The sequence below is a fragment of the Centroberyx gerrardi genome, chromosome 5 (genome assembly GCF_048128805.1).
Source record: "Centroberyx gerrardi isolate f3 chromosome 5, fCenGer3.hap1.cur.20231027, whole genome shotgun sequence".
Taxonomy (NCBI): domain Eukaryota; kingdom Metazoa; phylum Chordata; class Actinopteri; order Beryciformes; family Berycidae; genus Centroberyx; species Centroberyx gerrardi.
In genome coordinates, this window is record NC_136001.1 from 19,881,633 (window position 1) to 19,894,228 (window position 12,596).

The 12,596-nt window shown below is 40.8% G+C and overlaps 2 protein-coding genes across 3 annotated transcripts; both read right to left on the reverse strand.

Annotated features, from left to right (window-relative positions):
• Positions 1-1,090: 1,090 nt before the first annotated feature.
• Positions 1,091-6,664, reverse strand: irf6 (interferon regulatory factor 6). 2 transcript variants are annotated; one of them, XM_071925867.2, is made up of 8 exons: positions 6,435-6,664; positions 5,513-5,687; positions 4,594-4,789; positions 4,362-4,460; positions 3,940-4,206; positions 2,994-3,386; positions 2,707-2,825; positions 1,091-2,256 (listed from the first exon to the last, which is right to left on the reverse strand). In XM_071925867.2, the coding sequence occupies exons 2-8, from the start codon at positions 5,684-5,686 to the stop codon at positions 2,026-2,028; spliced, it is 1,479 nt and encodes a 492-aa protein (XP_071781968.1). In that variant the 5' UTR covers position 5,687; positions 6,435-6,664; the 3' UTR covers positions 1,091-2,025. The 2 variants fall into 2 exon arrangements, with proteins under 2 accessions (XP_071781968.1, XP_071781967.1); XM_071925866.2 differs by having other exon boundaries at positions 5,513-5,691.
• Positions 6,665-9,477: 2,813 nt separating this feature from the next.
• guca1ab.2 (guanylate cyclase activator 1Ab.2) lies at positions 9,478-11,792 on the reverse strand. Its single transcript, XM_071925939.1, has 4 exons — positions 11,595-11,792; positions 10,392-10,541; positions 9,994-10,084; positions 9,478-9,608 (listed from the first exon to the last, which is right to left on the reverse strand). The coding sequence occupies exons 1-4, from the start codon at positions 11,790-11,792 to the stop codon at positions 9,478-9,480; spliced, it is 570 nt and encodes a 189-aa protein (XP_071782040.1).
• Between the last annotated feature and the right edge of the window lie 804 nt (positions 11,793-12,596).

Sequence of the window (12,596 nt, forward strand, 5' to 3'; positions counted from 1 at the left end):
TCCCTGTTCAGGCAGAGTATAGCATAACTTTGATTTTCTGAAATCAAACCTAAACAATGTATCTCTAGGCCCTCTGTTATTATGTGGGCTATGGGTGTTAACACCTTTCTTTTTTTTTTTTTTAGTATATTATGCCTAATTTAATCTTAAATGTTTAATTTTAATCAATAAGACCTACAGCAAAGGTTGAGAATTCAGAGTATAAAATAATATTTATGGTATTCAATGCATAAATTATCAGCATCGTTGTTTTATTTCAACTGAGACGGAGTGGCAGGGATCGTCCCACATCAGATAACTATTATGACATCACCCTTACATTGGCAACAGAAAGTGACATTGTAAAGTGACTGTAACATTGGACCTCTGTCAGCTGCCATCACTGCTTTCTAAATGCCACTTGACTGTTGGTAGCTCATCTGACTGCTGCCTGAAAACAGAGTTCTTTGAATCAGTTAAGTCATGAGGCCGGTCATAACGCATTTGTTTTTCAAAATCAACCTACAGTATTATGACATCAATGATTCCTGTAACTCCTTTCTATTTAAGAAGCTCTGGAGCCAGGAGGCTGCTGCTGCAGGCAGAAGAGCAGGAGAGAGAGGCATGGAAATCCATGTAAAATAATCAATGACATCATGTATTTGGCATTTAATGTTCAAAAGTTAACAATGAAATGAATGTACTGACCAAACAACCTAGCCTCACTCTGGAAGTTCAGGAATCTAGGTCTCTATTGAGATCGATATTAGCCCAAATCACATTGCACAACTTCAGTATATTATCCTGGGCCTGTTGCTGTTTGGTGCAGCCACTAGATGTCAGTGATGCTGCATGAGCGGTTTCACAAGGTGAGGAACTGCAATAAACTCAGACCAGTGCTGCTCAGACCCAGTCAACTAGACATAAACAAACACACTTCTTTTACCTAACCTTCTTTGAGAAAGGTTAGGTAAAAAAAAAAAAAAAAAAGCACATTAAGGACAAGAGTTCCCTTTTTCAGACAATCAAAACAGACAGATTACGCTTTCTGCCAAGAAACAACAGTTCACAACAGTTCACATGCTTCTGCTCATAAAAATAATCAATCGAACATTATTTTGTCATGTTTATTTGATAAAATAAAAATACAATCAAAGGGTAAATGCGTTGACATTCAACTAGCCATAAAACATAATTCAGCACCCAAAGTGCAGTGACATCCATTGCATAACATACAGTTAGGATGACGTTTGGTTTAAGAATCTGGCTGCCTGGATAAAATAAATGGCTTAAAATCTTATTTGAGAAAATGTACATACAAAAATATCCTACTATATAAATGGAAAAATAAAACTGAAGAAAAAAAAAAGCAGGCCAAATTATCAGAAAATGAATAATTCTGTTAAAAGAGAAGGTTTTCACATTACATGTGCTCTCACAATAATGGGATCTCAAACAGTTGAGTACAGCATACACTACAGTAATTAAATGAATGACATAAGAAACATGTATTATATATATCCACCCGCAATACCATTCATGTTTGCCTATATTTTTCCAAAATATACAAATCCCATAGTCAATGCCTTGCTTCAATATAATTTACATTTCATATGAGCTGAGAAGACAAAAGACATCATGTGTTGTTTCATGTATAACAGGCACCAGGAAAAGTCATAGACAGTGGGAATGTGGTAGTCACTGACCCATTCTGGATAAATAAGGCACACAGTAATGTCTGTAACTCATTAACTATGTTAAATGTTGCCTCGCAGCAAGCAGGACTTTGGTCCGTGCGGTCACCAAATCCGCCTATGGTTCCTGCACACATAATGCTTCATAGCACTATTTCTATGTACAGAAAAGCGTAGTCATACTAGAGAAAGGCTGAATGCATATGAATCCTATATTGTGCACACCTCTAAATATGATTACACATAAGTACTTCTTTGCTAACTACAGGCCGCTCTCAGCAGCAGTGTGACAGGTGCAGTGACCAGAGCTATACGTTACAGTTTGGCCTGACGGGGAACAGTGTGGGCGGCTTCACTGGGCCTGCAAAGCCTGGACGATGTTCAGGCCCTGCCCCGGGGGCAAGGGCCAGCCGTCTTGGCCCTGGTGGGTCTGTAGCAGGCAGTATAGCTGCTTAAGGTGGGTCACTATGTTGTCCTTGATATCTGGGATTGAAATCTGCAGGCGAACGCTGCCACTGTCAAAGGATCGTGTATTGTCTCCAGAAAACATCTCGCTTATCATGCGTGCCACCACTGGAATGACCTGGAGGGCAGAGGAGGAACAAAGGACCAGTTAAGTCACAGCATGGGAGACTCAACACAAAACACATGTGAAACAAGCACAGATTCTGGACAGTCCCATGGTGCATTTATGGCAAAGACATGTAGTTCTTTCTTATTGAATATGAAAACAGGATTGTGTGAAGAGTCATAGTTGAAGTAAAATAATAATATTAAGTAGTCCTTTAATAAATAGAATAATGCTTAATAAAGAACAGACACAACATGTAGGAAACAGTTTTCTCAAGTGCTGTAAACATTGATGAAGTTTGATAGTGCACAGGTACGGAGGAGTGTCTCTCTGACCTGAACTTTCCTCTTGATGACCACAGCGCCATAACTATAGCACCGTGGGAAAAAGATTCCCACAACAGACTTGCCTTAAAAAGAATCATGACCAAAATCTTGTTACAAAGACATCGACGTGTCTCACCTGAACCATGATAAGTTTCCTCTCCCTGGGCCTGCCATCAGGCCACTCTTCTCCAAAACACAGGTTGATGTCAAACTGAGGGGGGCTTGGTGTCTGGCCACGCTGATGGGCTATCACACCTGCACATCACACACAAAAAAAACACCCTGTTATAATTATTTCCCACAGGATACTGTATTATCAACAAAATCTACAGGAATCTATACAGACCACTAGTTATATCATCCTCCTGGGAACTATCCAACTCTAAAGTGCAGGACGCATGTTTCAGTAAGAATTCTACTTACCACTGAGAAAAGACTCCAGGCAGAAGAGTTTGACCTTCCTCTGGCGCTCTATAAGGTTCGGCGCAGCGGGGTTTGGAGCACAGGGGCCGGACCAGTACACCTTGCACTGGCAGAGACGGACGGCGTAGATATCATGGCCACTGACCTCCAGGATTAGGCCTCGGTCCATAACGTCCAGCAGGCGGCTAGTGAAGACTCTCTGCTTGTCGTTGGTTATGTGCTCTGTGGTCGGGAAGCGTAGCTGTTCCAGGCTGATGGGCCCAAACAGCTCCTCCTGGTTGACCATGGGGCCCAGGTCCCCGTAGAACAGCCTGCAGCCCTGGGGGTTACTGACCGTCATCGTAGGACACATCTCCTTCCCCCGGTACTGGAACTGCACCTCCAGGTCTGTCACTGGGTCAGAGACAAATGAACACGCATGTTAAGCGCATTTTATAGTCGAATGTAACGTAAACATAATGTAAAGCGCAAATGCAAAGAACGCGGCGGCGCTTACATTTAAGTTTTTATACATAGAAGAAGAGGAGAGGAACAGGAAGCAGACATGCCGACATTCACCGGTAAAAACAAACATGGAGGCGACTATAGCAATGCAGCTGGAGGGACGGGACGTGTTGGAGCAGTTGGAGCTTGAAGACTTGGATGTCATCATGATCGCCCCTATGATCGACCAATCAGAGTGCACGACTTGCGTAAACTCGCCGCGAAGTTGAGATTCTTGGGCAGGTAAGCAACACCTATGCAGAGACCCTTTTCAACCTCAAATATGTGCCAAACAGTGTCAGTTTACGTGCAGAGGCGCTATTTTCATTAAAGTATAAAATGTGCTTTAGAACTATGTCTGAATGTACAGGGATGTCTGTGGTTATGCTGCCCATTTAATCAACATGCTGTCATCCTTCCACTACAGTGTTCTTCTCATCTACTAGCAGAAGGGTATACTCACTTGGGAGGGAGCTGATCCACATCTCTGGGGAGGCGAACATTGCCTCAGGTATGGAAGGGGGTTGCATGATGGGATCAGGCAGAGGAGCAGGGGGCATCTCAACCAGGGGGCTGGGGTGCATCTCCACATCCACAGGCTCCTCTTTAGGCCAGACTTTACCAGGCTCCTCTTTGGGCCACACCTCGCCTGAAGGGGGGCAACTCGGAGGCTGCATGGACGAATCCGAGCCAACGGGAGACCACATAATGAGAGGAGAGGGGCTGGTGCCTAATTGCGGAAAGAGAAAAGAATAGATTAACTAATGCAGCAGGCAATCCATCGCTCTTCACTGACTGAAAATTGTTGTTTTTTTCTCCACCCTGTATTGATCTACAGCCAGTGAATACAAGTATGAGAGTGATGAAAGAGGACCAGTTAGTCACCATTGGATGGGTATGGAGGGAGAGACTCTGGTGTATCTGGAACATCTTCCTCCCCGCCCTCTTCATCATATGGAGTCCAAGAACCAGCGTCTGAGGAGCCTGTGGGGGGAGAAACAGGGTAAAGACTGAGGCAAGTGAAATGGAGGCGCAGTTGTAAAGATGATTTAAAGATGCCTGTTAAGTCGAGTCTTCTCTATTATGTTTTTGTTTTCTTCGTATTTAACCAATTTACCTGGGTTACTAAGCGGCTGTGGGATGTCGCAGACGTCGTATATCTTCAAGGGATTCATAGGGACTTCTTTGGTGCCATCATAGATGAGGTTGAATTCACGGCTTTTGTTCAGGGCGCAACGAAGCTGAGCTTTCCACTTGGCAGGATCGGGTTCATCAACCCCCTCTTGGAACTTCCCCGTCTCCACTGCCCATGCCTGGAGGATTGAAGGGAACGTAAGCGTCAGTGTCCTAGTCCTGTTAGCACTTTCTAGGCTATATTTCCCCAGGGATCCATACATTTGTACTCTTTTTCACTCATTTTTGTCACATTTTTTTGTGACATTCTTTTTTCACAATTACTGATGCATTATATGGGGTATTTGTCTGAGCAAATACATAACACAATGGGGGAGAAAAAACAGTTTTGGCCATCAGGCTTGCATCATGCATGCTTGTGTATTACAACTATACCAGTAGCTAAAGGTAGCAATCAGAGAGAAAACCCTTGAATTTGTGATGCCACTTGGATGTAAAATCAGGGGCTGTTTCAAAGACAATGCATGGGACAGTGATGCCAAGTTGAGTTGTCACACCAAAATGAAGTTTATATTCTATCATTGCTAAGAGGTATGCACCAGAATTTAAACATCTTGTCAGCTAACAAAGTCAGAGCCCCATTCACCGTCTATGGAGCAGTGCCAGATTTTACATCCCAATGACATCACAAATTCAAGGATCAGTTCTCCAGTTTCTAGCTTCAGGAAAGAGTGGTGCATGTTCACAAGTATTGCCTTAACTGTCCTGGAATAATATATGTGAATTCTTAAAATGGGTGGCATTCCTCTTTAAACTGTAGCTAAGGATTTTGACAAAGCTCTGGTGTTTGACCCATGGCGATGTCACAGGGACGCTGTAGGTTGATGTTGGCGGTTATTCACCTTAAAGATTGTGTTCTCTTCCTCATGCTGGGGTGTGTGACGTGTAGCATGTTTCCATGGAATCCTGAAACGCATGGCTTCCCGGTCAATCCACACTAAACCTGGGTAGAGCCCACTGTCCACTTGAGCTACCAGCCAGGGCTTGAGCCGGACCCGACGTGGAGTCACTGACATTCTTGCTGGCAACAAAAAGACACACCTACCAGTTAGACAATGAAATTCTGTGAAATTCCATGTTTTTTTTCTTACCACATATCTGAGATTACACATAGTGTTCTTCATCATCAATACAGAATGTCATAAAATGTTAAAGATGCCTTTCATTTGACTTGTTTAACTGTCTTTTATTTGCATGTTTGATTTGTAATGTTTAGCAAGTCAAGACAACCTTTCATGAATTTTAATGGATTCACTTCTGTTTACTGTCATTTTAATTAAATCCCACTCCTGTTTCCTTAGAGCTGGGTGACATTCCAATTCCATTTCTAACTCCAGAAATTTAACTGGAATTTTCCATACATTATCATTCAATTCATGAATGGCCCCAACCCTGGTCTGCACGTCAAGATTTTCCAAAAACAATAAAACCACATGGCCCCATTCTGACAGACCACAAAATGGTATTGATTGAGTGAGCTCGGCCAAAGCCAAGACAAGCTACCGGAAAATACAGTTTGGCATCAGTCCACAAATTAGCTACAAACCATTGTCTATAATGTCCGTGTAATTCTTTAGTTTCAGTCTGAAGTTATTTCTTATGGTTTGCTTGCAGACTAGACCTTATACCATGTCGTTTTCAACAACGTGTGTGGAAAAACAACCGAATAGATATATTTGTATTCGTTGACAAATTCCAAGTAAACAAAGCAACCAAACAGGCTATGTCACGATAAATATGCTACTAAACATCAGAGAGACATACCTGTAGCGAACCAGGAAGTTGGAATGGTCTTTCCTTGCTGGCCTACTAACCAGCAGCTGGGAATGGGACGGTCTGCTTCCTCCGTAAATCTTTTCTCCCCTCTCAGCAAAGTTGACCGACAGTCAGATCGACGAAGCCGGTTGATAATAACGACAAGGTCAAGAGAAAAGTTTGTCTCGGAGCACTTTGAAGAGCCGATGTTTTTCAGTCGGTTTGGCCCTTCCCCTTCCTTCACCGAAACTCAGGTATACGCGTGACGTCACATCGCCGACACACCTTTTCTGAGCAGCTGCGGGATAAAGGCTTCATTGCTTTTTAAGACACACAGGCTATTATTTTGCCGAGCACCTGATTCTCTAACTATGCCAACATCTTGGAGACGTTATCATACAATAGTTTAATGTTAGTAGCCTACATATATTTTGAAGAACTCTAAATAGGCCTACCCACAGCTAAAATTGCAGACTGGCAGGCTATTTCATGACTTTCGCGACTTGACCTCGCAGTGGGCTGAGCCGGGTGCCCAAAATGTGCCAAAGTGGAGAACAATGAGGTGACTATTAAGTGGCACACACACAGCAGGTGGGCGCTTGATGATGATCCCGAAGCTAATAGCTAAACAACAATGACAAGCCACACCCTGAAACTGCCCACGGCTTTTGCGCGCACGTGTCCGTCATCGACGTGCACGTCTGAGGAGAATTCCCTCGGCTTTTCCCGGTTTCGGCACAATGTGCATTAATGTGCCTGATGTCGTGTGTGTTGTGCTAATGATGCAATTGTGCATTCTGTGAAAAATGGGATGGATGTGGTGGGTGGGTGTGTCGGGTCGTTGTGGGGGCATGCATCCCCTCTTGAGACTGTCTGAGCTTCATCAAACACTTCACACTCTCCAATGTCACTCCAGACCCAGTTTCTAACAGAAGGTTTACTTTCAGGAAGTAAAAGCTCAATAGAAATATGTGAAACTCACTTAGCCTACCTGTGCAAAAGTTCACTTTTGGACAATGACAATATGTGTGTAACATAATCTATGTTACACACACACACAACACACACACACACACCAACATCATGGGCCCTACAACATCCATGAGAGCAGCCTGATGCTCCTGAGTTGACACCTCTTTACAACAATATTTATGTTTGGACACATAAAGAAAAAAGTTCTGCTCCGACTCAAGTCAGCTTCCTTTAGGAATGAGCACATACCAAAATTAAATACAATCTTGTTTTATTTGAACACAGACTCTCAGAGCCAATAGGCTTGAAGGCTTCAAAAACTTTCTAATATGGACCTTTATTTTGAAAAACTCAGACTGCAGTCCATTTTAAATTGCTACCGACTTGACAGTTAATGCAGGGAATTAAGCTAACCTAGTGTGTTATTTAAAATATTCCTTTGAATATGTTAAAGCACTTGTCACATTGTGGTAAAAAAAAAAGTGAGCAATACTAACAACATTGCTAACAAACCCTTTAAGGGGAACTAAGGACAAAAGAGACCTTATTTGGACATTGTGACTGATGTCATGTGAAGAATAGTAACCAATCAAAATTCATATGTTAAAGGATTCCTTTAAGGCAACCTAGGCAACTCCATTATATTTTCACTATTCCACAGGATTTAGTAGGCTGGCAGCATGCATGCTTCTGATTTAATAAACTAATGCACATTAAAGTAGGAATGTCAGGGTCATGTAGATAAAATTACCACAGTAATTCATTATGACATAGTTGATATGGTTTATTATAATGGAAACATTGATATAGGTAATCAAATATACAATACAACATCTTTCCAGTGAATCTAAATGACTTTAAATATAGGTAGTGAATCATATCAAACTCTTTCAAACCCAATACAGACCTACAATTTCTGTGATGGCTCAACTGGTAGGCCTATTGTACAGGATAATGAACAGGCAATACAAATATTGTTATTTAATTACAAATGAATTATCATGAATTAAACTGAATTCATAATTAAGCATTAAATATAAGACATCCCATATATTGTAAGGTATATTTTCTGCGTTATATTTAACCCCAAACATATATTGTAAAGTTAAACACTTTTAGATGACAGAGAATGAGATGGCTATCAAGTTTGTGACAATAAGGACACTTAACATGGACATGGATGAGAAGCTAGAGGAACAGAAATCAGGTATGGAAAGTGCATCATTGTGGCTTGAGTCCAGAAGAGGATGCACTTTAACACTCCTGCAACTACACAATGTAAGATTACCTTCTCTTCATAATGTAGCCATACTGAATTTGTTTTGGTTATTTGAGAACCTGTAGTTGATGTAATAACAAGATGCATTGTTTCATCATAAAACAGCATACTGACTTCATAAAGTTTTTTTCCTCATCTCAGCGTTTGCCTACATAAATACCAACTGTTACTGTTTCCCTTGATCTATTTTTAAGTGCTTTACTACTGACTGCAGAACATTTCAGAAGTACATCTACAGTGCTTCTAAAACAGTTTTCAGTTTGGTGTGTGTCAGTATTCCATGATTGCAAAACCTTTGTCACAGACATTTTGTTTACAGAAGATATGAGACGGGGTTTGGCTTACCAGCGATTAGGTCTGATATGTGATCAGCTTCTATGGGCGTGTATTGCCTAGATATAAAAGGCAAAACTGACATCATATCAGCATTTTATGCCTGAATTCTGTGGCAGAATTATTGTCAATATAATAGATGACTTATAAATATGAAAAGCTAAGTCACTGAGAAGTGTTTTAGATGCCTTCTGGGTGCATTAGTACCTTTCTTTCATTTCAAAGTTTCTGCCTAGGCAATGGATGGAACTATACTTGTTGGAGTAGATGGAAAGTCATTGCAAGCCTATGGAGATGTGAAAAAAACATGATAACACAGGCTCTGGGCTTGGGGGATTGGTCAACATTCATTTGTCCTCTTGAAGCTGTCCCTCCTGGATTATCCTGAATACTGATCTGCACTCCTCCAATTTTGGCACAATTATACATATACAGTATGTATACTGTAGGGTCCATAAAGCTGGAAAACTAGGTGCTGCCCATCAACTCTCCTTGGATTTTCTGGACAATGTGTGTGATGTCCAAACTCTCCGTCAATGCGATCAGCAGCATTTGGTCATTCTGAATCCCCTCTGTAAACTCCTCATAGGACAGTTCACCTGGAAAATGCATGCACATTCACCGACCCCCCCCCCCCACACACACACACACACACACACACACAACACACACGTTATTGACTGGCATAACATAGATTAGATTAAGTTAGATGACTATAGGGGAAAGCAGAGATGACAACATTGGGGAAAAAGGGACGCTTAACTTGAATTAGAAAGAAGCAAAGTTGATAAATGCACAATTTAATGTCTATCAATATAATCTTACATTAAGAAAATACATTTCTTATTTTAAGATTGAGCAAGTGCTTATTTCAATCTTTTCCATTACAACATTAATGTAATTGTTATTATTCTACAAGGAATATTTGTGCAATGAAGTCATAACATGAGAAGTGTGGAAATACACAGAGTTCATGAATCTTACCATCCCCATTGATGTCGATCTTGTCAAACACCATGTTGGTGAAGTCCTCTGCTGACGTTTCATGATGAACTCCATCGATTGCACGGATGGACTAGCATGAGACGAGGAGACGAGATCACTTTAGAAAATGGTCACATGCATTGCTTAAGGCTGAATGTGTATTTTTTCCACCAGTAGATGTCAGCTAAGTGTAAGCTATGTACCTGTGCACCTTGCACTACCCCACCTTCGCCCCACCCTCCTATAAGCTTGAGGTGGGATTTCACTTCTGTCCCATGTATCCCATTCAGACACAAATGGACCTCGAGAGGTTGTTTCAGGACAGTACTTGGGATATTCTTAGGTCTTTCTCTAAGCCATTATTCAAGCTTTAACATGACAAGAAGGTTCATGCGCACCTTAATTATCAGAAGCAGCTCCTCACGGTCAATGCATCCACTTCCATCAACATCATAGAGTTTAAAGTACCAGCGAAGCTTCTGTTTCACCTCTCCTTTCAGCACCAGGCTCAGAGCTGCTACATATTCCATGAAATCAATAAAGCCATCCTGCAGGACAAAGGGACAACATGAACATTGCCTTCAATGGGACAGTATATAGAATAAAAACAGAACATTTTTAGAACTCATAGTATACTCCTGCCACATGAGACTGGCAACTCACATAATTCATCAGTGTTCATTTAGACCTTAATTATCACCCCATTTAATCATTTCACCCATTTATTCAACCATTTCATAATTTCTTTAAGTGCAATACATTGCCAAACTGTTCCATACCTCTATAGAAGGCATGTAATTAAGTCATTCATAACTCTTCATACAGTAATGAAAATAATTACTGCTATTTGCACCAATTCAGTCTATATGAAAGGGGAGAGGAATTATTTTGCAAATTGTTTTAGATCGTAAAATATTTAGGGTGAATATACCACCAGTCATAGTTCCCATGTTTGTATTATGCAGTTGCAGCTGTCTTGATTGAGGTTGTAGGTCAGTTGGGTAAGAGCAGTTTGTGGGATAAGACCCCCTCTAATAGGCTAAGTTCCTCTCGACCAGATGGATAACTATGAGCAAAAATAACATGAACAACTTTGCCTATGGTGAAAATACAAGCACCCACATTGTAGCAAAATGCATGGCCAATTTTGACATGTTGAAATTGATAGCAATCAGTTTCTATGCTCATATAGTCATAAGCTTCACTTAGCCTATAATAATCATGAAGTAGTTACACTTGTTGCTGACATGCTTAAAAAAGAACACATTTTTCTGAATCCTTGTGGGTTTTCTCTGATGGAACATAGCTATATCATTATTATTATTATTATTATTATTATTATTATTATTATCATTATTATTATTATTATTATATTACCTTAGGCTATCTACTTGCGCATACAAACATTTCATATAAATAACACTTGTCCTTTTGTGCGAAGGCTACAGTTGTGTAGTTTCACTATCATTTGCCATTTCATAAAGATGAAAGCAACTGACTATGAGCATACTGTTTTTATCCTCCTAAACAATGCTCTTTACTGCCATAGAAATATCATCAAAATTTCAGTCAAAATGTATAAGGATTATGAATAAGCTTACATCATTCATATCAAACGTTGCAAACATAGTCTCAACGTAGGCATTTGACGATGCTGAAAGATTTTTCAGGCCAAAGAACTTCTTGAATTCGTAGAAGGTGAGAAGTCCAGATGGGCACTCAGTCATGAATTTTCTGTACCACTGATGACTCTCGCAAGCTTGAAGTTCCTCCACATTCGCCCCGTTGCTATTTCCCATGTCTGTTCTTCAAGATGAAAATTTAAAAAATGGTGTAAAAGCCATAACCAAAATTTACTGTGTCCATCCAGCATCCAGTCATTGCATTGTGGGCAGACTAAACACTGTGTGCAAGCAGCAGGATTCTGTGTGTGTGTGTTTGTGTGTGTGTTTGTGTGTTAGCCAATCACATCTATGTGCGCCTGTGAGAAAAGCTCAAATGTTCTAATCCACTTTGCTTGCCACTGAAGACTTAAGACACCTAAGAGCAGAAATAAACCCTTTTACAGGATGACATCAGCTGACAAAGCTGACAATGAATGTCTAGCATTTCTGAAAGGCTTTTATGAACCATTAGGCTGTTCAGGAGTTCATAACTAGCTATCATTACTGTCCTTTTTACCTACGTTAGCTGTCCAAATATCCAGACATATCCATTAAAGAGGACATAATGTATGCAATTTCTGTGTAGGCCTCATAGTGCTTAATGAGACCTGCCATTCATGTGGCTTCATCTCATCATATCATCAAAAATCTCCTGAGGGCTGAGATCTAATGATAAAATTCCTGTACAAAACAGCATGTGTCTCCAAAAGGAAACTGAAATTGTTTTATAACTATATCCGTAATAAAGCATGTAAATCACAAACCATGGCCAATGGCATAGAGAGGTTGTTGGCATTAATTTGCTGTTGTTTGTGATCTGTCTCACAGGTGAAATGGGCTTAACCACAGTGTAGAAGGGGGTCTTGGAGTTGGGGTTGCCAGTTATCCAAATCTGTGAGTCTGTTGCTAAAGAGGTCTCGGATAGTTTGATGGTTTGGG

What these genes read in the sequence shown, in the direction of transcription:
- irf6 (XM_071925867.2), bottom strand. Translation starts at nt 5,686, where the DNA reads ATGTCAGTGACTCCACGTCGGGTCCGGCTCAAGCCCTGGCTGGTAGCT. An exon ending in ACAGCCGCTTAGTAACCCAG is followed by an intron (nt 4,461 to 4,593) that starts GTAAATTGGTTA and finishes CTCCCCCCACAG; the next exon opens with GCTCCTCAGACGCTGGTTCT. An exon ending in GGAAACTTATCATGGTTCAG is followed by an intron (nt 2,257 to 2,706) that starts GTGAGACACGTC and finishes TCTGCCCTCCAG; the next exon opens with GTCATTCCAGTGGTGGCACG.
- guca1ab.2 (XM_071925939.1), bottom strand. Translation starts at nt 11,792, where the DNA reads ATGGGAAATAGCAACGGGGCGAATGTGGAGGAACTTCAAGCTTGCGAG. An exon ending in AGCTGCTTCTGATAATTAAG is followed by an intron (nt 10,085 to 10,391) that starts GTGCGCATGAAC and finishes GTCTCATGCTAG; the next exon opens with TCCATCCGTGCAATCGATGG. An exon ending in GATCGACATCAATGGGGATG is followed by an intron (nt 9,609 to 9,993) that starts GTAAGATTCATG and finishes TGCATTTTCCAG; the next exon opens with GTGAACTGTCCTATGAGGAG.